Below are 27554 nucleotides of genomic sequence, written 5' to 3'. Positions count from 1 at the left end.
GCTGCAGTCAAACTACCTGTAACTTATCCGCAGTGGAAGTAAAACATATATGAATAATCAGAGCCATGGCCTTGTGGTTACAACTCATGCATGTTATGGGTAATGCATTACGAGTAGCATATTATGTCATTTTTGGAAGCAAAATGTAGAATGCCAGTTCAGTTCAAATCAAATAAGTAACATACTATTCATCTTGTTTATTCATTGACAAATCCAATTGACAAACCTCACATTGCATGCATGTCTAGGCTGCAAATGAGCAGCACATAACAAATGAATGCCATTATAATCAACAAACAAATCAATAAACTACGCTACTATGGTGCAATGTCTAAAGGACCTGTCAAGTATAGCACTGCCATATCGACGAGTGCATTCATTTCATCAAAAGTAACATAAAACAATGCAGGCCAAGTTGTATATTGATCTTTTCCTCACCATGATTTTGGTCCTCCCTCTTCTATTTATATATATATATATATATATATATATATATATATATATATATATATATATATATATATATATATATATATATATATATATATATATATATATATATCTCAAGAAAAATCTAACATTTACCCAAATTTACAGAGCATTAACAATTAAAAGTTGTATATGTAAATAGCTCTTACAGGATTGGAACTGAGAGCACAAATCTTTTGATCACTGTATTTATCATTTCACTTTTAAAAGGTTGCATATCTATTCAGCTCCTGACAAACACATTAATTATTATTTGAATGATCACTCAGTGATTTAACCATAACTATCTTTGGATAACTTTTGTCTTTCAAACACATTCAAATTTACAAATCAATTTGTATACCTACTGTACATGTAATGCAGGGATTCCCTAAATGTTGTCAGCTGAACCTCTTTGATCTAATATATTTACTTGAAGTACCCTTTGAGATTTTAAGTTATTAAGTTTGGTCAATAATAGGTCAATAATAATAATACAAATAATAAATCAAATTAAGTTCACGGTTCTCTGATGTCAGCTAATGGTCACATGACATGCAGGTGAACAGATAAAATTATATATATTTTTAATAAGTGCTTTATTTTGATTGTTTTTAATTTTAAATTATTTTATTGCCTAATAGCTTTTCATTAAACTCATAAATCCCTGTAGTTGCATCACAAACTCCAGTCTGGGAAAACCTGACATAATTTATGGTCCCACTTTATATTAAGTGGCTTCAAGTACTATGGACTTACATTGACTTTAATAATTTGATACTATGGACTTATTGTGTATATACATGTTTTACGTTGTACTTATAATTTGAATATACCTGCATGCAATTGCAGCTGTAATTAATGTATGTAATTACATTTGCAATTACACTGTTGACCCTTCCCTTAAACCTTAACCCACCCTTAAACCGACCCATACCACCACACCTGACCCTAATCTTACCCGTATCACATCTCAATAGCGGTGAAACACAAAGTGTTTTACAATACAACATGAACACAATAAGTACATTTTTCAATGTAAGTACATAATACTTAAAGCCGCTTAATATAAAGTGGGACCTAATTTATTGTGTAATGCACTTTATGTTGTTTATAACAAAGTGAAGAAAGACACATATTTTTTTTTCTTTTTATATCAATATGGTACAATATTATTCTATTCAAATCAATGTGATAAACAAGTTAGGTCAAAAGTAATCAAAAAGTATTCCGATTATATTACCTTTAATGTGTAATGTAATGGATTACATTACTAACTGTAACTCAATTTTTTGTCACTTAATTTGGAATCAGTAAGCAACTACAATTTGTAAGTAATCTATCCAGCACTGCTCTTATAAGTAACTGCTATCTACAGAATTGTTTGATTTAGACTTTGTTTTCTTGTAAAAGACAAAACCTTTCTTTTGATTGAGACACAAGGCAGAGTGTCTCGGAGATTTTAACGGATCAACTTCCTTCTTGATTCCTGAAATGGGAGGAGAGATAATAGCCCTGCGACAGGGTGCATCATGGGAAGGAGCTTGTGACGGGAACTCATATTGTGATGAATGATGCCAGCTCCAGTCAGAGTGGTGTGGGGGTTTTCATGGGAGTAGATGAGTATTTTTAAAGCAGAGATTAAGAGATGGAGATGAGAGGTTGCACTTTTCACAGAGTCACAGTATTGTCTATTAGTTGACGATTAGAACAATGCAGAAACTCATGTGTCCCATTGGCGGTGACACCATTGGTGTTGGCTGTCTACTTTTGTGGAGCTTAGATTGTGTTTTACGTCCAATGATAAGTACAAGTATAGTACTTATTAAGTAATAATAAATACATGCTTCATAATCAATCTAATACAACCTAGGAGTTCTTTGAAGACCAACGCTTGAATATTTGTTTCTGCCAGTTATTTTTTTCTCCACTGAGGTTTTGAAGAATTCATTGAAAATTACCCTAACCCGTGATGTAAACCTTCATTAATTTTCAATTTTGTGTCCTTAGTAATTAAATGTATAATTACGCTGATGTAATGAGTAATATTAATAAACAACATCTTACTTAGTCGCATGTAATTATGTATATTTCACTGTTGTACATGTACCACGTGTAACAAGGACACTGTAAAAAAAGGGTTACCAATAATTAAATTAGTGGAGTTAATTAACCACGGTTGACACATGTACATATGTTTATTTCAAGTTTCCATCACTAAAGCTATAGCCCCCTATGCCACAAATAAAATATCTTTCATAAAACCCGGCCGAGTTTGCAATTAAGTGGTCAGCAATCCTGGAACCACTTCATAGCTGTGCAGTCAACACATCAGCCAAAAGAATCAAGAACTGAACAATGCAATTGGTTTAAAATTATATAGATAATACATGTTTTACCCTGACTGCTCACTATCCTGCATGTTTCAGCATCAAGCGGGCCTGTCCATTAAATATTACCCCATGAAAACGCATGAGGAGAGGAGATGGAAATGTCAAATCCAGTCAAAGAGAGACAGGAAGCAGAAAAATCCTCATGAAATGCAAATGCATCTGGCTAAATGTTACATGCGCCCAGAAACAGGTTTTATTAAGCTTTCTGTAAAAAATGCTAGATAGCCATAAATTATTGGTGGCTTGAAAATATTGCCTATATTAGCAATTAACACTAGAAAGGTTATGGTTCATTTGCATATACTTTTTATTATCTATTGTTTACATGTGCATTTCTAAGTAGTGGCCTGGTGACATGGACTTTTTCCTGTTGAGTAATTCATATCAAGATTTTAAGGTCTAGTGCTCACCCTTTAGAGACTTCTACATCATCAGCAAGCATCCTTATTACCATATCATTAACATTTCTCGAAATGTGAAAATTATTCAAACAGTTGAGCCATTTTTCCAGCGCATGTTTCTCGTATATTCAAGCAATTCTCAAGACAAATATGCTAATATCCTTACTAGTTTATAGAATGTGTATTGTCATGGAATATATTATCTAAAAGAACGTTTTTAAGGCAAAATAGATCTGTTTTCTATAGGCTTGTGCTTTTTCAATGCCTGCAATATTTTCTCTGTCTGCAGTAGTATTGTTGGACTGCAACAATGTATTGTGTCTTTTCTCTTATCTTCAGCCAATGGAGAATTTCCTCCGGTGGCTCCCATAAGCCCCACGCAAGCACTGTTCACACAAAGCAATGAGAACATCAAGACCACTACACCACCGTCTACAGAATGTGAGTTTTAGCAACTTTTATGTGCTTTTATGGTTTCTAACTTTTATCTAGCTTGTTCAGACTGAAATTTGCCCCAGAGTGATTTAAAAGTGTGAAGTTTGGTGCAATCCAAGTTTATTCTTGTTATTGAATTGAAACTATACAGTACATGAGCGCTAAAACAAACATATTTTCAGTCATTGTTCTAATCGTCTGTTTTATCTAGTCTCTTACAGCTACCTAACCTAATTAGAAACACCCGTCTGGTTGACATATAAAACAGCCATCCAGGGGTGCGTTCCCCAAAAGTATTGTGAGCCAAATACAGGCACAAGTTTCTTTTTCATCAACATAGTTAAACAAATCTGGGTTTTCCTGAAACCATTCCAACGAGCATCCGCAAACAGCATTGCAAACCTATTGACCTGTGGTTAGAAGCATATTCTTTGTCAGTATGACTTATGTCGGGTTCAGACTACACAATATCAGCCAGCAATATCAGCAATATCAATATCAGATTTTGGCACGATCCATTTGACATATGGTGTTGTGGTGATTTGTAAACAACAATGGGCATCTGGACGCATTAATTGATCGTTTTATCCTGTATAGTGTGTCATAGCGGATGACAACCGACTAAGCTTCATGACGTTCCAACAGAAAGACTAGCATGTTTAAATCACGACGTGTTCCATCTGTGACATTAACCAATACATACAGCTTTCAAACATGGTGAAACGAAGAGAGACGATGGTATTGGTTCTGCTAGGTTTAATTATGCAATAGAGGAAAGGTTTGTGGAGCTAAAAGTAAGCAACAATATTCCTGCCCTTATAATGTTTCATCGAAGGACTACCACAACTGAAAGAAAAAAAGATAACTGTTGGCAAATGATAGTAGAGGCGCTACAGCAACCTGGCGAGTTCTGGAATTAGCATTAAGTTAGTACAAACAATATTTTTTAATGCTCTTGTGTCCGGAAGTCAGTCACTAATTCCGCCTTCTTGATGATATTACACACATCGTTAAAGACGACAAACAATGATTGGTCTGTAAGCAATGTGTAGTCTGACTTATTTCTTGTCTAAGGCACAAGAATTAAGGAGGAGTCAAAATTGCATAATCTGACACAGTGACTATCGTAACAGACAACAATATTATGTAGTCTGAACCCGGCATTGAATAGATCATGTTCTTGGGCACAATAAGTAACAAAATGTGCAGTACATTCAAGATCTTTCAATCAATTTGAAAAACATATATACATTTTATTCTCTATGTCAGCGTGTCTACAATCATCAAAGTCTTGAAGAGTGCATATGTGCATAAATGCATAAGGGAACCCACAATGACTCAAACATAAAAAAAGCAAATGATGGGAAACAAAACTAGTGATTTAGTTTATTTATTGATTGATTTCCATTAAAACTATTTTTGACTATAGATGAATTGTCAAAACTATAACAACCCAATAATAATTATTGGGATAATGTTAATTGGAACACTTTTATACACACAAAATAGCTTCCCAAATATTGATAAACAACACTCCCGGCTCCCAACAAAAGTAGCGTTGTGTATTATAAAGACTCTTTGTTTTCACAGCAAGTTATGAGTTATTCACTGCAAACATTACAGCATCTAATTCAAAGTCCTGACCATGTAATTCCTTATGAGCAGACTGAAATTGTTGAAATGCTTGAGTACACCAAATATGTAGGATTTCTAATGGATATAGAAGATGAATGCTTATGAACAGAGGCTCAGATTCCGTCTCTCTCTCTCTCTCTCTCTCTCTCTCTCTCTCTCTCTCTCTCTCTCTCTCTCTCTCTCTCTCTCTCTCTCTCACACACTCTTTCTCTGAAATGGAAGTGCACTGCAGAGAAAATAAAGTGTGCCATCTACTGGACTATTTCTGCACAATTTCTCTTCTGATCAAACAGTGTTGAAAGCCCAGTCGCAACATCCAAGGGTGCTTTTACACTATAGCTTTTGGTGCAAATCTGAGTGCATGTGAAATCAGAGTTTGGTTCATTTAATTGGTGTAAATGTGTATTTCAAAACTCTGGTGTAAATCAGGGAACCATGCTGAGTGTGCTTAAAAATTGTGGCAAGAGTAATGTCATAATCTAAATCATGGAAGTGCTAATGAGGTCATTCCTACATTTTGATGGATTTTGAACTGAACAAGTTTGTTAAAAATTAAATTTTTCTGAATAAATAAATAAAAATATGTCAGAAAAAAACATACTGGTCAATATATAACAAAATACTTGGTCTAGGAAATGTATACACCACTGTTACATGACCTTTACAATTCAATGTGTAACAGGGTAGACCTTACAAATTGTAATCTAATAAAGCCCATTATAAGCTAGGAAAGAACAACATGCTAGCAGAATATTAAGATTCTGTAGAATTTTAATAGATATATATAAAATCTTTTAAAGAAAATATTCATACTGAAATAATAAGGCAGAGATGTTAGGTTTTACGCTAGTAGATAAGTCTTCTAAAAATAAGTAAAAGAAAGACAAATGTATAACTGATACTTTGTTCTTTGAGTTGATTTCCCTCCAAGGAAATTATGTCACTTCAAGCAAGCCATGTGATATAGAGCATATGCGTAAGATTTGATAGGTCAAGTAGCAACAATGTAACAGGGTGGACTGACATTTAAGACATACAAAATAATTTCATGGTTTTACACATTAAATGTATCACAATAAATGGTATGTTATGTCAAGGAGTCAGGAATCAAGGAGTTACTAATACTCACAGTTGCTAATTTGGAAATATATATGTAACATTTATTTCAAAGTCAAGACATATTTAATTATTCTTAAGTAATTAATCATTATTAATTTGTGTTGATGAGGTACATATATATATGGGAAACCATGTGGCATGAAAGTTGATTAACATTTAATGTAAAATAGTATTGGTATACAAGACTGTAATTATAACCCCGTGATGATATATAATTTGCATGCTCCTGATCACATGCAATATAGTATAATGAATTTATGCTCGTCTCCATTAAATTTCCTTGAAAAGCTATGTGTGTTCCTTGAATCTCTCCAGTGCATTTGTTGCAGACAAATACAGGTGCCATTCTGTAATCAAATCAACTGTGAAAACCTCCTAAAACATAATCTGTAAAGATACTATCCAGAGTTGAAATGTCCCTGCATTCATGCTTTCATATGATCACGATTGCGCATGAGGGCTGTGGTAAAACATTGCTTCACATTACCATGATTATCTATTGAATGTGCACAGATCAGTCTGTAAAAGACGTCTTCTACATGACCAAATGCCATCATCCCTGGGAAGACTGATCTGTTTGCCCACTGCATGTACAGGTGTTCCTCTCATTGGAGCATAGTCATTTATCAGTATTGTGTGCTTGAGTGTTTGTGAAATGACTCTCACACCATTTCAGCCTTAATAAATCTGAATGAGCAGCTAATCTGCTATTCATCAGGACTCATTAGCAGAGCCTCACTCTCGCAAGGCGTTCTCCAGTGTAGTTCAGCTGTGAACGGTCAAAATACATAGTCTAACTGTTCTCTGCAGTGTCTGAAATGGCAAAAGGAGGCACATTCAGTGCTCAGTGTTATGAAACTGTTTGGTTTTAGTCTTTACACTCTTCTTGAATTGATAGCAATGCAAACAATTCACATGGTGATGGGAGAGTAAATGAGTCCTTCTGTTATTTAGGATAGATCTCTATTAATGATAATATATTTAATATTGTGAAATATTATTAATACAGGTTTTCTATTTAATTATACTTTTAAATGTAATTTATTTCTGTGATGCAAAGCTGAATTTTCATCAGCCATTACTCCAGTCTTCAGTGTCACATGATCCTTCAGAAATCATTCTAATATGGTGATTTGATACAATGTGGGAAATGTCTCGGTTACATCTACATGGCAATGCTTAGAGGTTGGAATAATGGCAGGATGCACCATTTCTCCACTGGCTTTTACCATGGCAATGGAAGTAATCATTAGGGCATCAAAATGGGTAGTAGGAGGAGAGCGCTTGGCTTCTGGGATGCGACTACCACCAATCAGAGCATACATGGATGACATGACAACCATGACTACAACGGTAGCCTGCACTAATCGGTTATTGGGGAAGTTAACAGATAATATTGAATGGGCACGAATGCAATTTAAGCCCTCTAAATCAAGGAGCATCTCCATAATTAAAGGCAAGGTAGTAGATAAAACATTCTTCATTAATGGTGAGGCAATACCAACAGTTTCTCAGAAGCCAGTGAAGAGTCTAGGGAGATGGTACGATGGGGATCTAAAGGACACAGTTCGAGTGGGAGAAGTTAGACGACAAGCAGTGGAAGGGTTGAAGAGCATAAACAGCTGTGCTCTACCAGGCAAACTGAAACTCTGGTGCTTTCAGTTTGGTCTACTGCCAAGGTTGCTGTGGCCACTGACTGTGTATGAGGTTTCTTTGACAACAGTGGATAAGCTGGAAGCGTTAATAAGTTCATACATCAGGAAATGGTTGGGAGTTCCACGCTGCCTCAGCAGAGTGGGACTTTATAGTAAAGGAGTATTGCAGCTGCCAGTCTCTGCTTTAACCGAGGAGTTTAAGTGTGCCAAGGTCAGACTGGAAATGACTTTAGCAGAGTCACGTGACAAATGTGTAAGGGAGACAGCCCCTATGGTAAAAACTGGTAGAAAGTGGTCAGCAAAGAAATCTGTAGTAGAGGCAAAGGCTGACCTTCAAATTGGGGATATCGTGGGACAGGTACAGCATGGAAGAGGGGGTTTTGGGCTCAGTTTAGCTCCTCCTAAATGGCACAAGGCAGGCCCAGCCCAAAGGAGGAAGCTGGTAGTCAACGAGGTGCGAAAGCAGGAGGAGAGGATGAGATGTATAAAGGCCATTTCCCAGGCCAAGCAGGGAGAGTGGATGAGATGGGAGAGTGTGGAACAACGCGAAATGGGCTGGCAAGACCTTTGGTCAATGGAAGAGAGTAGGATCAGTTTCCTTATTAGGTCAACATATGATGTTCTCCCATCACCGCTGAACCTAAACCTCTGGGTAGGAGAGGATCCACCTTGTCCTTTGTGTTCATCACCTGCCACATTAAGGCACATTTTGACAGGATGTAAGGTGGCTCTTAGCCAGGGTCGGTTTACTTGGCGCCATGACCAAGTATTGCGATGTTTGGCTTTAGCATTGGAAGGCAAGCGTAGTATGACCAATAAATTGCCGCCTGTTCTAGCAAAACATTACACGCAGAAGACAATATTCCTCCGCCCAGGCGAGCAACCACCAAGAAAAGGTGCTAACACCAATTCTCGCCCAGGACAACTGGAAGCTGCTAGGGACTGGAAGATGCTGGTTGATCTTGATCAACGGCTTATTTTTCCACCTGAGATTGCCACCACTAACCTACGGCCAGATATTGTTTTGTGGTCTGGATCAGCACGCATTGTTCAACTGATAGAGTTAACAGTGCCATGGGAGGATGCGGTAGATGAGGCATATGAGAGGAAGAAACTGCGGTATGCTCATCTGGCCACTGAAGCAGAACAGCGAGGATGGAGAGTCCAGGTTTATCCAGTGGAAGTGGGTTGTCGTGGTTTTGTGGCACACTCTACAACCCGGTTCCTCAGAGACGTCGGATTCAGTGGCCAAGAGTTGCGTCGTACAGTAAAGAACTTATCTGAAGCAGCAGAAAGGAGCAGCAACTGGCTGTGGTTGAGACGGAAAGATTCTAGCTGGCTGTGTACAGGCCGCCATGCTACGGTTTCGTAGAATTCTTGAAAACTTGAAAGGTCTGTTGGTTTATTTGTATAGGTTGTATAGTATTTACAGTCATTACGTTCCTGTGTATATTGCGTGAATGACGGGTGGTTGGGCAGATATTGTGTTTTGCGGTAGGTGGTATGCCATACGGAACCGTTGCCACTGAAACTGCATATTAACGCACCAGTGGGGCTCGACAGCCTTAGTCAAACGGGTTGGCCCGTATGGTTGGGTTGCGGAGAGATTGTGAGATTGTGGTTAGGTCTCAGCAGCAACTGTTGGTTTATTTGTATAGGTTGTATAGTATTTACAGTCATTACGTTCCTGTATATATTGCGTGAATGACGGGTGGTTGGGCAGATATTGTGTTTAGTGGTAGGTGGTATGCCATACGGAACTGTTGCCACTGAAACTGCATATTAACGCACCAGTGGGGCTCGACAGCCTTAGTCAAACGGGTTGGCGCGTATGGTTGGGTTGCGGTGAGATTGTGGTTAGGTCTCAGCAGCAACTGTTGGTTTATTTGTATAGGTTGTATAGTATTTACAGTCATTACGTTCCTGTGTATATTGCGTGAATGACGGGTGGTTGGGCAGATATTGTGTTTTGTGGTAGGTGGTATGCCATACGGAACCGTTGCCACTGAAACTGCATATTAATGCACCAGTGGGGCTCGACAGCCTTAGTCAAACGGGTTGGCGCGTATGGTTGGGTTGCGGAGAGATTGTGAGATTGTGGTTAGGTCTCAGCAGCAAGAGGGAAGTAGAGGTCAGTAAGCTGGGCTGAGTTGAGTGGGGGACGGAGGGGGGTGACTCTGGGACGCCAGAGTCACTGTCGAGCCCTCTTGAGGTGTCGTGGGCTAGTCGACGAAACACTGAGGACGGAAGGTGCCCACTTGAAGACCCTAGAGATGTTCCCTACTCCGCTCAATCCAGAGGGTTGTTATGGGGGACCGCACTGTGGTTGCAGCCGTTGTGTGTGCTGACGCGCAATACACTGTATTAACACCAGACAGAAGATTCACGTCACTAGATGGAAAGAAGCGTAAATGGATGGAGAAGCATAGGTTACTGTAAAGCTACGTCTTAGTTGGTGATTATCTTGGCGAAAGCCGAGTACAAATCAGCATGAAGTTTTAACATCTACTCTCGTGTAATGGAAATCATGTGACCCTTGTTTCCTGAAGGAGGGAACAAAGACGTAGTCGACGTGTCGACTGATTTGGATCACGCCAGGGAGCCTATCATCTTCGAGTACTGTTAAAACGATCCAATGCACATTGGTGTGCGTGAAATGCATCACACACTCCGCCCCTGCGACACAGTTATAATTACGGAAGTTGATGTTCGCACTAGTTGTTTTTCGCTGAGGAGCCGAGCGTAACTCTGAGTCAGCGGTGGTCCAGCAATAGTGGCGACTGGACTACGTTTCCATTCCCTTCTTCAGGGAAAAATGGTTACATACGTAACCGAGATGTTCCCTTTCAGTCGCTCATGCTCGACAAAGTCAACGTGTCGACTAATTGGGATTCCAATTAAAACACCATCTAGTGCTTCCACCTTCCAGTGCCTAGACAAAATCCCCCCGCATTTGGAGATGGGACAGGGCTTAGGCCAGGGAAGTCACTGCTGTTCCACAAAACCACTGGGAAAGCGTTCTCTTTCGTTGGAAAGGAATACGCTGTGGAAGCCAGGTGACGTGGAGAATACACATATGGACTGGGCGGATGACCGGCCAGTACAACATATGGAATGTTACTGGGGTGGCTCCAGCCTATGACAGGGGGAGACTCAACCGGACAGTGACACGGTGATCACAACATATGGACCCAGCCTAACACAGGTTTCACCAGTGCATATGAATGATAGGCCTGGCTTCAGACCTTCCACCACGTCCGTTGCCGAAGGGTATGGAGGAACTCGACAGGGTTTGGCTAATAAGGGGAACTCACTGGAGCAAGAATTGCGCAAGTATCCAGGTCAAAGGAGGGCAAGCCGACACTTCGAACCGGGCTTTCAGTGAAACTGGCTTCATGTGAAGGGATCCCACGGGAAGCAGCGTTCCGCGTTCGCTTTTTTTGAGCGAACGTGCTATGTGTCACCCAGCCCCCAACTCTATTTGTCATCTGTTTAGCGGGGCACTCTGTGTCAACGCCTAGGAGGGAGCAATACACTCACTTGGAAGGAGCTCACCTTGGAAAATCACCAAAATGAAGACAACCACATGTAGTGGGCCAACCCCTGCTTGGAAACAGCCTTCCCTTCTGCAGGTCTCCGTAACAGACAAGAGCTGGTCTAAGGTCCAGGTTTTGCATTCTGAGCACGTATAACCGCAATGGAGCGGACAGACAGGGAAAAGCCAGGGCTGGGTCTGTCTCCTCCGGGGCAGTGCTTGCAGGCTCACCACCTGCTCCTGTAGAAGAGGTAGGAACCTTGGGCACATATCCAGGCCAGGGTCTCAATATGCTGAGAGTTAGCCGGCCCGAATTCCAGACACGCTTCATTGACCGAAAATGCCGAAAGTCCCTACCCTCTAGATAGAGACCAAGCAAGCAGGAGAACTGTTTCTCTAAAAACAGGATTTTTAACTCACTGCCTGCAGGGCTCAATGGAGGTCTCTGCAGTGCGGTAGCACCAGAGATAATTCCCCTCAGGAACCTGACAATCAAGTCGTGCTTCCCACGGACTTGTATTCACTGCATCATGATGTGCATCAAAAAAGAGGCAACGACATATTGAGGTGGAGGAGACAGCCCTCACTCCAACCCATTAGCATAAAATAAAGAACTGAAGTGATCGAAACCTTCGGGATCTCCTCACGGAAGGAAGACTTATTTCAATGAATAGGTTCCACTTCTAATAGGGAGCGTGACTCACTTTGAGAGGGTGCTCTCACAGAAGTGATGGTCCCTACGGCATAAAAATGATTGCGGTAGCAACCAGAACCTCTGCATCCTGTTCTTTTTAGAACCAGACCTGGAATTCTCCCAGGTCTAAATGCTGGTGCCATCATGCCCCATCCCTGAGAATGTACTCAGTGGAAGGAGTCAGGAAGGCTGTCGAGAGGAGAGGTATGGTTGGGCCAATAAGGGGGAACTAGCAAGACCTGCTCCATCTGTTCTCTGACTTTAGCACAGTTGTGTGCAAGAAGGCTCACAGGGGAATGCATTTCTGTGAGGGCCCCGGGGCCAGCTGTGGCCAGAGTATTTATGTGTCGAGGGGTGTCCACTCAGACAGAAGAAAAAACAACTGGCGGAGGGACGAGTCCGGAGGGGCAACAGATGTAACTGTGTGGCCCCGAAGTGGTCCAAACAGCTGGACCGCCTGGGGGACGGAGTCTCCACTCTCTCTGGGCCAGAGGCTGTCGTGAGGCTCGTCAGCGGCACGATTGAGCAGCCCAGGAGTAATAAGTGGAAGGAAGTGACCTTAGAAGCTTCTGAGGAGGAGGAGGTGGCGGGCGAGTTGTGACATGCGAGGGGAGCGTAGCTCAACGGTCGCAATGTTGTCTTTTCAGAGCAGTACATGCTCGCTGAGCAGCGGTGTCTAAAAGCGAGGAAACTGCAAACAACTCGTGGCAATGGATGCCAATGCACTTGGAGTGCCACCCAGTCCTCCGTTACTGTATGCCCTTTGTATGTGGCCCCTCAGCCGGTGTTGATGGACACTCGTTCTAGGAGCCGTTTGCCCGTTGGCCCTAAATCAGCAAACTGAAAAAGAGAAAGCACTCACTTTTCCGCCCTCAACTGGCCGTCAACACACACAAACACAGAAATCTGCTTGCTGTAAAAACAGCAGTTGAGCGCTTCAAAGCTCGCGATCACCGCTGCACTGCACTGTAGAACCACCAGCACTGGGAGAGTCTTTCAAGAAGAACACAGTCACACCTGCTCGTTGTATCAGAACGATCGGCTCCGAAGCAAAAGACAACTAGTGTGTGCATCCACTTCCGTATTTATACCCGTGCCGCGTATAACAGTGTTTGATGCATTTTACGCACAACAGTCGTTTTAACAGTACTCAAAGATGAAAGGCTCCCTGGCATGATCCCAATCAGTCGACTACGTCGAATGCGAGCGACTGAAAGGGAACAGCTGCTTTGGTAACACTTTATTTCGATAATCCTCTTTAGACATTCTACTAACTATAAGTAACTTTGCAGCTACATGTCAACTAACTATCATTAGAGTATTTGTAGACGGTCTGCTTAATATCTACTAACTCTTTATTTTGTTGGTCCCCCAACAGACATTCTACTGACTATAAATTACTTGGCAACAACAAGTCAACTTATTCTCCTAACATGAACCCTAACACCTAACGATAACCTAACAGTCTTCTACAGTCTACAACACTCTACTAATAGTGTAATGATGAGTTAATTGACATGTAGTTGAAAGTTACTTATAGTTAGTAGAATGTCTAAAGTGGACTATCGAAATAAAGTCTAACCTCTGCTTTTTTTCTTTGGAACCTGTGATACTTTTTTTCAGGATTCAATGATGAATAAAAAGTAAAAAATAAATTAAAAAAAATATTCAAAGCAGAAATCTTTTGTAGCACAATTTGTTGAAAATTCTTATTTACTTTGTTTTCATCAAAGAAACCTGAAAAAAAGTATCATAACATTGATAATAAAACATTGATAATGAATCTTCATTTTAGAATGATTTCTGAAGGATCATGTGACACTGAAGACTGGAGTAATGGCTGATGAAAATTAAGCTTTGCATCACAGAAATAAATTATATTTAAAAGTATATTCATTTAGAAAACCACAATTTTAAATTGTAGTGATATCTCACAATATTACTGTTTTTTTCTGTATTTTTATCAAATAAATGCAGCATGATATATATATATATATAAAAATTTATTAAAAATAGTAATGTGTACAAACTTTTGGCCTGTATGTCCTTTTCACCTGCGGGGTGTTGTTCGATATGTTTCAGTTTACATTTCCAGCAAAAATAATGTATCATAATATCATATTTCATATGTGTACCAAGTGTATCGTATTTTGATCACACCACCTACCTCTAGCTTTAAACTGGTTTGAAACCACAATTGCTCAAGACAGTTAATAATTAAACACAAACACTTTCTACCAGAAACACACTCTAGTACAGCTTTCTTGAGTTCTATTCCCAGCTGTTGTTTTCTTTAAACTGGAAGGAAAATCAAGTTGTACATCAATCTTCCCTTGATTCAGCCATGGATAATTGATATAGCTTTTAAAACTGTTTTGATGTTTTTGATAAATTGTGCAACTATTGGAATTTTCTGTCATTCTCTCCCTTTTGTTATCTCCAATTTTTCCTTCTATTTTCTGTTCCTGCCCTCTCCCACTCCATCGTCCACTATCGATTTCTCCCTTTGCCACCATGGCATCTCATTTTGGCAAGTAAAGCCCAGTCGAATGGGGAAGTTTGCCTTACGCTGACTCAAATCTTCAGCGCTGTGGAGAGAGGGAGTGTGTTCTTCTGTCAGATCAGCTCCCTCGGCCTTTGTCTCCTTGATTACTTCCTCTGACTCTGTCTGCGTGATTGCTTCCCCTGATGAGAATAAGAGACGGGCCGCTAACCTCATGATGCGCTGAGTACCGCCGCTCAGCTTCCGATGACTCAGCCATTCCCACCAATCAAACCTTCAAGATCTCTATAATAAAAGGAAGTTGTATAAGACCAATTGGTGATATTTTTCCGGCACATAACCTCTATAAACTCAAAGCTTTCTTTCGTGTCAGATCTAATTAATTAATCTTGATAGGATGAACTTTTATTCGGATATATTCAGATGTTTTATTTGCAGACTTGGGTCAAACAACATCGTTGCACAGAAAGAGGTGCACACGGAAAAGCACACTCCTGTTTTGGAAGTTTACTGGCCCAAAATGTTTAATGTCAGTGTAATATATCCAGAATGTTACCTATTTTTTAATGCAATGACCAATTGTTGGCAAGTACTTCGCAGACTTTGTTTCTCACCTTGATACCACTCTGCTCTGGTCATTCATGTCAAAACTGGATTGGCTTTCCTTATAGGTTTCAGGCCATTTGATTGGTTCCAGCTTTGCAAATAGACCCCAACCTACCCTAATGAAAAGGAAGTGCACTTAATTGTGTACTTCATATCTTAAAAATTTGGTAAGACTTTATATTAGTGTCCTTGTTTCACATGTTACATGTAGTTATTGTAGTAATAAATAACTATTAAGTATGCGTAATTATATATGCAACTAATCCTAAACTAAACTCTAGTTGTACTTGCATCTTTTGTCATGGTTCAAATAATTACACTTATTTTGATGTGCTGATTAACATATCAAAGCACATGCAAGTACTTGTTTATCATTTGAACTGTAGTTTATTTGATTAATGGCTAATTTTAAAACTTTTAATTTACAAATTATTTTGTAATTCAAATGTATATTTACAAATATATTTAAACTCATGCTATATAAGTTTCTATAGAAATTACATTTTAATTTATCATATATGCTTGTCAGTACATTCAGCATATTTCAAAGACAATAGAAGTAATTATGAAACTACAAATAAAAATGTTCTTAAATCATACATAAGTGGGTCAGAAAAGCACTCTCAGCTACTTGCATTTAATAGAAATTTAAACTTTGGCTTAAACTTTTAAAATTTAAACTTTTGACTTTTTTTATATTTAATTGCAATTAGCATGCAGTTGTTTATGAAAAACAACATTATGTTTGTGTGTATTTATATTTTTTTAAAGTATAAGACAGTGTACTTTTTCACAAGGCTATGAACCATATGCCCGTTGTTGTAGGACACCAATTATAATAATAATAATAATAAATAAACATGAAAATAATACTGAAACAAAATATTGAAATAAAACTGTTCCTTAAATAAAGACAATAAATAGCACATGAAGATGATGTGAATCAGCCTTCAGTCTCTGCTGTAACTCCTGACATAGAGCTGATAAAAAATGTCAGAAACACGAAATGTGTTGCGAAATATCTATAATGCACCTTAACCTTTAGAATCCGTTGAGGTTTTTTTTTTTTTTTTAGCTAGAAGTGCGTATTTCTAATCGGAATGCTGACAGTATTAGTGAAGTGAACTCAGTCAGAACCTCATTCCTCTTATGAGTAACTGCATTTGACATTTAGCAATGATTGAACTCTTTTATGTAGCAATATGTTCAGGTCTATGAAAGACATTCCACAGGTTTCCAGCTAAGAACAAAAAAAAAAAATCAAAAATTTATGTGTGGCTTTTTGACTGCCCAACCAGCCAAGCACATCACATAGAATATCTTTCTGTTTTCACCTTCTACTTTTTTGGTCCAAGTTTTACACCAATACAATAGTGTAGATTATTTCTCTGAAAAATAATATTCTTATTTTATGAATCTAAAGGTGCATTTGCTATATCTGTGTGCATGTTTTTACAGCTGTCAAGTGGATATTCCACACCTGTGGAGCGACAGGACAAGACGGTCCAACGCCGACTCAGTGCAGTAACTCTTACCGCAACACCAATGTCAATGTCAGTGTGGGCACTAAGGGACCGTTCAAGGGCATCCAGATGTGGCGGGTCCCAGAGACTAGGAAATACAGGTGCGCGCACACACACACACACACACACACACACACACACACACACACACACACACACACACACACACACACACACACACACACACACACACACACACACACACACACACACAAGCCACACAAAATATATATATAAAAAATATCGTTTAGCAGATACTTTTTCGACCATGAAATGGGAAGACATTCTTCTTCAGCACAATTGCTGCCTGTTATCAAGCCCATCAGGTCATTCAGGTAATTGCTGTCCGAGGACCAGGAGGAATGAGAAAACACATTTCCTAAGTCATCAGCTGCATTGCCGAGGTAGTACCTAGACTGATAATGACATTCACTTAGCAAAGTCTGTGAAGAAAAGATTTTTATTTTATTTTAAAGTAAACTGCCTACCTAGACAACATTTTAAAGCCTCACATATGCTCCTGACGCAAAGGTCGTTTCAAAAGGTGACATTTTGCTGTCTGATAAAGTAAGCTATCTCATTTGGCCAAATACTCATTTGGACAACAGTGTTAGTGGCCTCTGTGGGAAAAACAATTCAGCTCATACAAACATGACAGAGCTGTGAGAAACACTGACTACAAATACTGTATTTCATTAAATATTTAAAAATACCAATACAAATAGTTTGATCTACCATATTTTCCAGAATATATATCCAGAATATATTTATATCCAAACTATAAACACTGTTGCAACTTATTTTCTGGAAACTACAGTAATTAAAATGGGTGTAATTTAAAAAAAGTAATTAAAACTATTTCACCCAATATTGATGTGTTATGTCATTTTAATGAGTTAAAGTGTAAGAGGTTGTTAGTTAGGAACATGCTAACATCAAAATCTATTGGAATTGCACTACATGAGATTCTGCTTATGTAGAGTGTTCCAGTGCTTATAAGTCAGCTCACTCACTATATTAGGCACAGAGCTTCCGTGGCATCGCTGCTGTAGTTACTAAAAGTTAGAGCTTATAATTAGAAGGTTGCCGGTTTGATCCCTGTGAGAAGTGAGTCAAGAGCCACCGCCATTGTGCCCTTGCCTTGAGCAAAGCACTTAACCCCCGGTCACTCCAGGAGAATTGTCCCTGTAATTCGTGCTCTATAAGTCACTTTGGATGAAAAAGTCTGTTAAATGACTGCTTACTTATTTGTCTTGTGTTTAGGATCATGGCGTACGGAGCAGCTGGTGGACGCAGCGTCCTGGCTGTTCACAAGTCACATGGGGTGTCCATGACCGGAGACTTCCTTCTACAGAAGGATGAGCTGGTGTATATTCTAGTGGGACAGGAAGGAGAGGATGCTTGCCCTAATGTGAGTAATCATTTATATCAATATGTCTTTGTGCTATTCAGAAAGAAAACAGTATGATGAGCATCTTGTAAAGCATAAAATGTTCTCTTTTTGGATTGTTTTGTTTTGTTTTGTTTTGTTAGATGGTGCCGACTATGGACCGGATCTGCAGAGAACAGCAAGGGCCCTCTATCAACAAGACCCAGCTCAAAGGAGGGGGCGGCGGAGGAGGGGGGGCCACCTACGTCTTCAAGGTGACCCTTTATAAAAACATTTTAAATAGGATTATTTGTACAACAAAATACAGTATGTGTATATCTATTGCTCCTTTCTAAAACACACTGGAACATATACAGTAAACCAACACTGTAATCAATTAATGTAATTTTAACAATAAAGGACTGTGGTTACACTTTATTTTTAGGATGTCCTTGTTACAGTGTAATTATTTATTTAAGTACTGAATAATTTTAATTAAAGGGATAGTTCACCCAAAAATGAAAATTCTGTCAGTATTTACTCACCCTCATGTTGTTCCAACCCCGTAAGACCTTCGTTCATCTTCGGAACACAAATTAAGATATTTTTGATGAAATCTGAGAGCTGGATCACTCCTCCATACTAGTCCATAGGCTTCTTGAGGGATTGAACTTGCCAGCCTCGAAAAGTTATTAAAGACATCGTTAAAATAGTCCAAGTGACTACAGTGGCTCAATCTCAAGTTTATCAAACGACGAGAATACTTTTTGTGCGCAAAAAAAAACAAAAATAACAACTTTATTTCAACTATTCATTTCCTTCTCTCTGGGCCTCTAGTCAGTTCACTAGTGTAATAGCATAAGCTTATGTTGTTGTACGTCACACGCATCACACACATGACCAGCGTCGGCCAATAGTGAGCCTACGTGTGACGTAGCTCTACGCAATTACACTAGTTTAACTGACTAAGGGCCCAAAGAAAAGGAAATTAATAGTTGAAATAAAGTTGTTATTTATGTTTGTTTTTGCGCACAAAAAGTATTCTCGTCGTTTGATAAACTTAAGATTGAGCCACTGTAGTCACTTACAATATTTTAACGATGTCTTTACTAACTTTTCGAGGCCGGCAAGTTTCAATCCCCTAGAAGCCTATGGACTAGTATGGAGGAGTGATCCAGCTCTCAGATTTAATCAAAAATATCTTAATTTGTGTTCCAAAGATGAACGAAGGTCTCACGGGGTTGAACAACATGAGGGTGAGTAAATACTGACAGTTTTCATTTTTGGGTGAACTATCCCTTTAACTACATGTACTTACTATAGAGTTTGGTTTAGGGTTAGTTGCATGTAATTATGAATAATTTATGGTTATTAGTATTGTAACTACATGTAACGTGTAACAAGGACACTGATAAAATATTAAACTTGTATAAATATTTATTATAAAATAAAAAAAATATAATAAATCTAATGGGTACTTCATGTATGTTGTTTAATGTTTATTGCGTTATTTTAATGTCATACCACCTTTTTTGTGGTTGTCGGTGTATTATAAAAGTACACTACAGATTTAGGTTCAGTATGTTGCTATATTAACATTATAACAGTTAGTTTTTTTTGTTTTGTTTTTTTTTTTACTGTAAATTTAAGTTCCAACTGTAAAGATGTTGCTACCGCATATCTTTATGGTAAAGTTCTGTTCTAATTACTCTGTGATGAATGACCTAAAATCATTGGGCAAGAAGATCAATATGGCGGACAGAGTTGTGAGAAATATAAATATAGTTAATTCAGTACAGATAATATCATTAAAATTCAAATGATCTATTTATAAGTGACTGTTTCACACAGTTAAAAGAGTATTGGGTGTTAGCAGTGGTGGTTATATTTATTCTCTTCCCATGTAGAGCATTCAAAACCAGGTTCCGCTCAAACCTCAAAGTTATTTTTGTAATGACAATTTGAAGTGTTATACAGTTAAAAACTAATGTCACACTTCATGTTTCCATTGGTTACAGATGGTGAATGGAGTCCATATTCCGCTACTCATTGCTGCTGGAGGTGGAGGCCGTGGCTACAGCAGCCAGTCAGAAACCCCGGAGGAAGTGATGGACAGGAATCCCAGCATCCAGGGCCGCAATGGAAAATCAGGCACTGCAGGTGTGCCTCTCAACAGTTTTGTAATACATTAGAGATTGTCTGTATTTACAGTAAACGATTTAGACTAATCTTAGCATGCTGTTGTTGAAGGATGAAGTCTAGAATCCGATGTTAGGCATGTTCCTTCTGGTAAATAGTGGAAGCAGTGGCAGTGAAACAGAAAATATTGCACATAGAGCAATGATTTATTTAAAATTTTTTAGCTTCATGTGGATAGTTGGAATGCTTTACCTGGAAATCGGGTTTGCTTGTGAAAAAAATAAATAATGCTGAAGCCCCTAGATTTTTTTCTTTCTTTCCTGGACATGCACATACTATTTTTTTTTTCTGCCTGAGCTTCATAATAGTCCTTAATCCAGTCTGAGATTGAATATGATTTTTGTGGCGGTTTCTTCAAATTCCCTATTTCATTCTCAATTTCAGCAGTGGCTGAAAGATACTGATCCTGCAAATTCATTTTAAAACACTGGGTCTTGAGATTTCTGATTGGAAGGGGATAACAACACTACAGTAATAACACGTGTGCCCCGCTTTCAAGCCTCAGCAGTCGAAGGCACATGCGTGTCTGTGCTTCTGTTGAAGTTTCTGCATGTGTTGTGGGTGCTCTGGTTGTCTCCTGCGGAGCGCTCAGTGTGGTTTCAATCGGTGGTGCTCTTTTCAAATGCTAGATCACCCACTGTGCTCTATTCACTGCCACTGGGGTCAGAGAGAACAGCACAAAACCTTCACTCCTAATTCTATTCAATATGTTTCCATCATGACATTACTGCAGAGCATGAAGAGCCCAGCTTGATTCACATGTACAGTGTTTGATCCACACTTGAGTTATAGAGTTTACATTTGTTTAATTTTGTCATCTATACTCCAAAACACTGGTATGAGTCAGTTGCTGTATCCGTCTTCCTCTAGTCTCTTTACTCTTGGGTATTCTTTTTTTCTACCTACATCAACACTTCAGATAGGATGATTATTTTTGTTTATTATTGCTAGACCACATCACATATATTTTTCTTCCCTGCAGATATAAAACATGGTGCATATTCTATTCATCTGTTCTACAGTCCACCTCTGCATATAGTGCTAGTACACAAAGAGCACTGATATATGAGGATGGATTGTGCATTATATTTATGTCTGCAAATGTTAGATTTGTTTGGGTGTGTGCTATCTTGTATAAATGTTCGCCTAGCAATGATCCATCCATCCATCCATCCATCCTTTCTTCCTTCTTTCCTTCCTCCCTCCATTCCTTCCTTCCTTCCTTCTTTCTTTCTTTCTTTCTTTGTTTCTTTCTTTCCTTCCTTCCTTCCTCCCTTCCTCCCTTCCTCCCTTCCTCCCTCCCTTCCTTCCTTCCTTCCTTCCTTCCTTCCTCCCTTCCTTCCTTCCTTCCTTCCTTCCTTCCTCCCTTCCTTCCTCCCTTCCTCCCTTCCTTCCTCCCTTCCTTCCTCCCTTCCTTACTTCCTTCCTTCCTCCCTCCCTCCCTTCCTTCCTTCCTTCCTTCCTTCCTCCCTCCCTTCCTTCCTTCCTTCCTTCCTTCCTTCCTTCCTTCCTTCCTTCCTCCCTCCCTCCCTCCCTACCTCCCTTCCTTCCTTCCTCCCTTCCTTCCTCCCTTCCTTCTTTCCTTCCTTCCTCCCTTCCTTCTTTCCTTCCTTCCTCCCTTCCTTCATTCCTTCATTCCTTCTTTCCTTCCTCCCTTCCTTCCTCCCTTCCTTCCTTCCTCCCTCCCTTCCTCCCTTCCTTCCTTCCTCCCTCCCTTCCTCCCTTCCTTCCTTCCTCCCTTCCTTCTTTCTTTCTTTCTTTCTTTCCTTCCTTCCTTCCTTCCTTCCTTCCTTCCTTCCTTCCTCCCTCCCTCCCTTCCTTCCTTCCTTCCTTCCTTCCTTCCTACCTACCTTCCTACCTTCCTTCCGTCCTTCCTCTATATACTCTGAGAGAACTCGGTTCGAGGTTGTCTCTAAAAAATATTTTCTTTACATAACTTGTTGAATGGTATCCTGTATATTTTATTTTTCTACTTCAGCAAAGCATGTTCTGCTAAGAAACCATTAGAGAGTTTGCAAAATGGGACAGCTTTGACGTCTGAAATAATTTGCCACATTTTTATTTGAGAATTTACATCCCAAGCAACAGCAATGACCTGCTTTAGAAGTACAAGGATGTTCATAGGAGGCTTCTCTGGAGAAATCTCTGTGCCACTCTGCATTCTTAGATCTGTTAGAGGATGATACAAAAAAGTCACCTGTTGTGAAATTAATTAGCCACACAGAGAAAGTGAAATGTCTTTATCTGTTTTTTTTTTTATGATATGTGTTTCTCTGTGTATTTCAGGGGGTGGTGGAGGCTGGAATGACAGTGCCCCTGTTCCTCAAGGTGGTAGACCACTCATTTTAGGAGGTCAGGGTGGGGAACCCTGTCAAGTCATAGGCTGGAAAACTCGAGGAGGTTTTGGAGGGGGTGGAGGATCTTGCACGGCTGGTGGAGGAGGTGGAGGATACAGAGGTTAGACTTAGTGTCAGCCTTGATTTTCATATTATATCTTCATTTTATGAGTTTTGCCAAATGTTATGACTTCTCTCCTCCATGGCTAAAGGGGGCAGCGCCTGGCATGATAATGATCCCAGAATGGATGGTGGTGATGGAACATCGTTTATAAGTCCTGACGGCGAGTTGTTCCTGGAACCACTTAAAGGTAACACAATAAAGAGTCTTTAGTTGTTTCCCAAATTAAAAAATATACAGTATGCACTTATACTTTGTACTATGCAAATAGTGCTTTATAAGGTTATTCTGTCACACAGCATCGGAGGATGATAGACCCTCCAATTCCACTACTTAAGGAACACTGAGACAGTTGAGTGCATGAAGTGTCCAACATTCCACACTTCATTTTTTAAGTGCACTTTTTAGGGGTTCAAGCACATAGCGCTGAAACCCTACTGTAATTGTTAGCATTTACAAGCATCAGCATTCTCCACTAAAAATGATCGGGCAGACCAAACCGTAAGTCGTAGAGACTTGAAACTTTGAGGGATGCTAGGACCCTCTCTATATCTACAATGTCACCAAGGCTCATCCCAATTGGCCTGACTAGGGTGCTACAGCGATCAAAAGTACGTAATGGCTCATAACTCCTAAACCGTTAATCGCAGGCTCAAGTTTCATATATCATTGGACCCTTGGCTCAAGACACAAGGACATTAAAGATGCTCTATCGAACTTTTTCATTCTACTAAAGCATACAAATTCCATAATACGTTTGCGTATGTTGAGGAAATAATCTAAGTTCACATACTCGTTTCGTCACATACTTCTACAACCAGTTATTTTACTTTGAAATGTGCGTTTCCAGACTGTTTTTGTTTTGGTCTGTGATATTACACGTTGCCAATTTGCCAATTGGCTCGTTCCTTTTGTGTGTGCTCAAACTGGCAACCCGTGTGAGTGTCGTCCAGTCAGAGGAGCAGGGGGCGGGAGAAACAACGATCTTCGATATTTTGAATTTGGACTGCAGTACCTATTTCGACCACTATTTGTCATTCTTACATACTGCACCATTAATGTATCTTGAAAAACACGGCCGCCAATTGGAACAAACTTGCTTGTCCAGTTTGGCCTGTAAGAAATAAAAAATCGGCGTTTTCCATGTGCGTAAAGGATTGTGTATCACGCGATTTTTCGCACATTCCCATGACATTCATACCATATGGTAGAGCTCCTCATTCGGAGCAACTTTGCCTGTAGGACCACCACTGTTAATCAAAGCGTTCATTAAATATTGGGGATTATTTCAAAAAACTTATTCTGTGAGTTTGTCCTAGTTCCCTTTCGTAGTCACTCCGAGTTACGTCGGATGACGACGAATGGGGGTTTCGCCTAGAAAGCCAATCATCTTCGTGTATTATAAAACGAGCCAATGGCGATGAAATGCCATGGGTCTGCGGAATTTGCATAGCGTAACTCCGCCCCACCTCGTGGGTATAAAAGGAGGACGCTCGGCAACATGCAGATATGTTTTCGCTTCGGAGCCAAGAGCTTCTCTTCACTCCACAAGCCAATCCTGACTTCATCTTCTGTGACGAGCGAACTCTCCGGTGTTGGTGTGACGGCGGTACCCAGCGAGTTCACATTGCCTGCGATCTGAGCAGTGATCTGCCAGTCTGTGTGTTTCTCCCTGGTCGCCTCAGCATCGCTGAGTTTTTTCTCTAAAAGAGCTGCACGTGGCACGTCTTTTTAAAGATGTCTCGCCCGTGTTCTTCTGGGTGCGGTCGTTTCCTGTCTTCCTTTGATGGGCACAATCGCTGCTTTGCGTGTTTGGGCTTAGAGCACGCTAAAGCAGCGCTTGTGGATGACTCATGTTCCTTCTGTGGGAACATGGCCATCGCAACACTGAGGTCTAGACTCAATGATCTCATTCGGGAGAGAGTCCCCTCATCCACACCCCGATCTACATCCTCCACGAGAGGCTGTACTTCGGCTGGTGGACAGGGTGATCTGAGGGTTACGGTGTGGGACAATCCGACGATGCGTCCTCGGACCACGCCCCCCTCTACAGTCTTGCAACCCGCGAGTGCCGCGGTGATTCTACCGGGTTTCGATGCCCCGCGTGTTTCATTCGGCGCTCCAGAGGAAGACTCGATGTCGATCGCGGCATCACAAGGCGGGCAAGAGTCATCGGGAAGTGACGATGCGGCTGCGTTGCCTCCTTCTGGAGCTCCAGCGTTGCCCGTATCAGATCCCGAGATGACGGCCATGCTCTCCCGGGCCGCCGCGAGCATCGGGCTTGAGTGGAACCCTCCGCCCTGCCCTGAGCGCTCGCGGTTGGATGATTGGTTTTTGGGTGCGGCTGCCGCCTCACGGCCACAGCCAACCCCAATGCCATTCTTCCCGGAGGTGCATGAGGAGTTGACGAAATCATGGAAGGCTCCCTTGACCTCCCGTGTACGTTCGTCAGCTTTCTCCGCTTTTCCTCCCCTCGATGGGGCAGCCGCCCATGGGTACACTGGGATTCCCCCGGTTGAACGCTCTGTTGCCATGCAACTATGTCCTCAGAGTGCTTCATCTCGTGGTAATCCTAAGCACCCGTCCAAGGCCTGTAGATTCTCGTCCACCTTAGTGGCGAGGTCTCACAGAGCTGCAGGACAGGCGGCTGCCGCTCTGCATGCGATGAGCACCTTGCAGGTCTACCAGGCCCAGCTGCTCAGAGATATGCACGAGGCGGGGACTGACCCAGGGCTCTTCAATGAGCTGCGTGCCGCCACTGACCTCGCTCTCCGAGCGACGAAAGTGGCCTCACGCTCCCTGGGTCAGGTGATGGCCACCTCTGTGGTCCAGGAGCGTCACCTATGGCTGAACCTGGCTGATATGCGGGACGCCGAGCGTACCCGTCTGCTCGACGCCCCCATATCCCAGGCCGGCCTCTTCGGCGGAGCGGTTGAGGACTTTGCCCAGCAGTTCTCAACCGCACAGAAGCAGTCTGAGGCGATTAAACATATTCTGCCCCGACGGCCTGCTGCTGCCTCCACCCAGCCGTCGGTACAGACACCTCAGACTGCTCGCCGCCGAGGGCGCCCTCCTGTGGCTCCCTCCCCTCCCGCACGGCCCCAGCAGCAGCCTTCACCCGGGCCGCGTCGTGGAGGAGGCCGCAGGAAGGCGCCACAGCCCTCTCCAGCCCCGCGCCCCGCTAAACGCCAGGCTAAGCGGCGCTCCTGAGACGGGCTGCTCAGTGATGGTGTCGGTTTTTTCCCAGGAGGTGGTTGCAGGCCCCCTCCTTCCCCCGGCGGAGGGCCGGGGGAGAATCTTTTGTTCTCCCGCTGCCCACCCACGGGTGGGCAGTACCCTATTATGGTCAAAGAAAGAATCAATACACCCATCACTGAGCACACAGAGCCGGTTGACAGTGCGCGACGCCCCCGGGCCTCGCCGCTCTCATCCCCCTCTGTCACAGAGTTCTCGAACCGCAGTGTGTGCCGCCTCCGGGCCTCGCCACTCCCGTCCCCCTCTGTCCCGGAGGGTGCGGGCGACAGTGTGTGCCGTCTCCGGACCTCACCACTCTCGTCCCCCTCTATCGCCAGACCCCTGGCAGAGCAGACCCCCGTGGAACGCTGGTCCTTCCCTGGTCTCCTCTGTCAGGACGCGGAGCATGACCGCGCCCCCGCTCCGGGCCGCTTTGCCACCCTCGCCTGGGCTGGTCACTCCGCTTCGCTGCCCCTCCGGGGGGACGCCTGTGGTTCGTATGACCCCGCTGGTTCAGTATCTGACAGCTTGGTTGGAGCTTCCCAGCCTTTCTCGCTGGGTCGCCAGAACTATCAGGCTCGGCTATGCGATTCAGTTCGCACGGTCTCCTCCCCGCTTCAGGGGAGTTCGCTTCACTATGGTCGGTGGCAATGCCCCTATCATGAGAGCGGAGGTTGCTACCCTGCTGGCGAAGGGTGCAATCGAGACTGTCCCTCCAGCCGAGATGAGGTCAGGGTTTTACAGCCCGTACTTCATTGTCCCCAAGAAATCCGGTGGGTTACGGCCGATCCTGGATCTGCGCGTCTTGAACCGCTCCCTTCACAGGCTGCCGTTCAAGATGCTCACGGCCAAACGCATTTTCGAATGTGTGCGGCCACGGGATTGGTTTGCAGCCATAGACCTGAAGGACGCCTACTTTCATGTCTCCATCTTACCTCAACACAGACCGTTCCTACGGTTTGCTTTCGAGGGGCAGGCATACCAGTACGCGGTTCTCCCCTTCGGGCTAGCCCTGTCTCCTCGCGTCTTCACGAAGATCGTCGAGGCTGCCCTTGTTCCCCTTCGGGAACACGGGGTTCGCATCCTGAACTATCTCGACGACTGGCTGATCCTAGCTCACTCTCGAGACCAGGTTTGCGAACACAGGGATCTTGTGCTTCGGCACCTAGCCCGTCTGGGCCTTCGGGTCAACTGGGAGAAGAGCAAACTCTGCCCCGTGCAGAGGATCTCTTTTCTCGGTATGGAGATCGACTCGGTCGCCATGTCCGCGCAGCTTACGAGCGAGCGCGCACACTCGCTGCTGACTTGCCTTCGACAGTTCGATGGCA

General features: G+C 41.9%; 1 protein-coding gene across 2 annotated transcripts in view; it reads left to right on the top strand.

Moving 5' to 3' along the window:
• Positions 1-27554, top strand: part of alk (ALK receptor tyrosine kinase) — a 510023-nt gene that overhangs the window by 451130 nt on the left and 31339 nt on the right. For both annotated transcript variants that reach the window (XM_077238337.1, XM_077238336.1), the window contains 7 exons: positions 3602-3703; positions 16903-17068; positions 18231-18378; positions 18501-18611; positions 20355-20496; positions 22822-22992; positions 23084-23182. In XM_077238337.1, the coding sequence (XP_077094452.1) occupies positions 3602-3703; positions 16903-17068; positions 18231-18378; positions 18501-18611; positions 20355-20496; positions 22822-22992; positions 23084-23182 (939 nt within the window). The remainder of the gene's footprint in view (positions 1-3601; positions 3704-16902; positions 17069-18230; positions 18379-18500; positions 18612-20354; positions 20497-22821; positions 22993-23083; positions 23183-27554) is intronic.

Source organism: Siphateles boraxobius, unplaced genomic scaffold (assembly GCF_051911475.1).
Source record: "Siphateles boraxobius isolate OS27281-9 unplaced genomic scaffold, OSU_SipBor_1 22, whole genome shotgun sequence".
In the NCBI taxonomy this organism is placed as follows: Eukaryota; Metazoa; Chordata; class Actinopteri; order Cypriniformes; family Leuciscidae; genus Siphateles; species Siphateles boraxobius.
The sequence above is the reverse complement of the archived record's forward strand: the minus strand, read 5'-3'. Positions and strand labels throughout refer to the sequence as shown.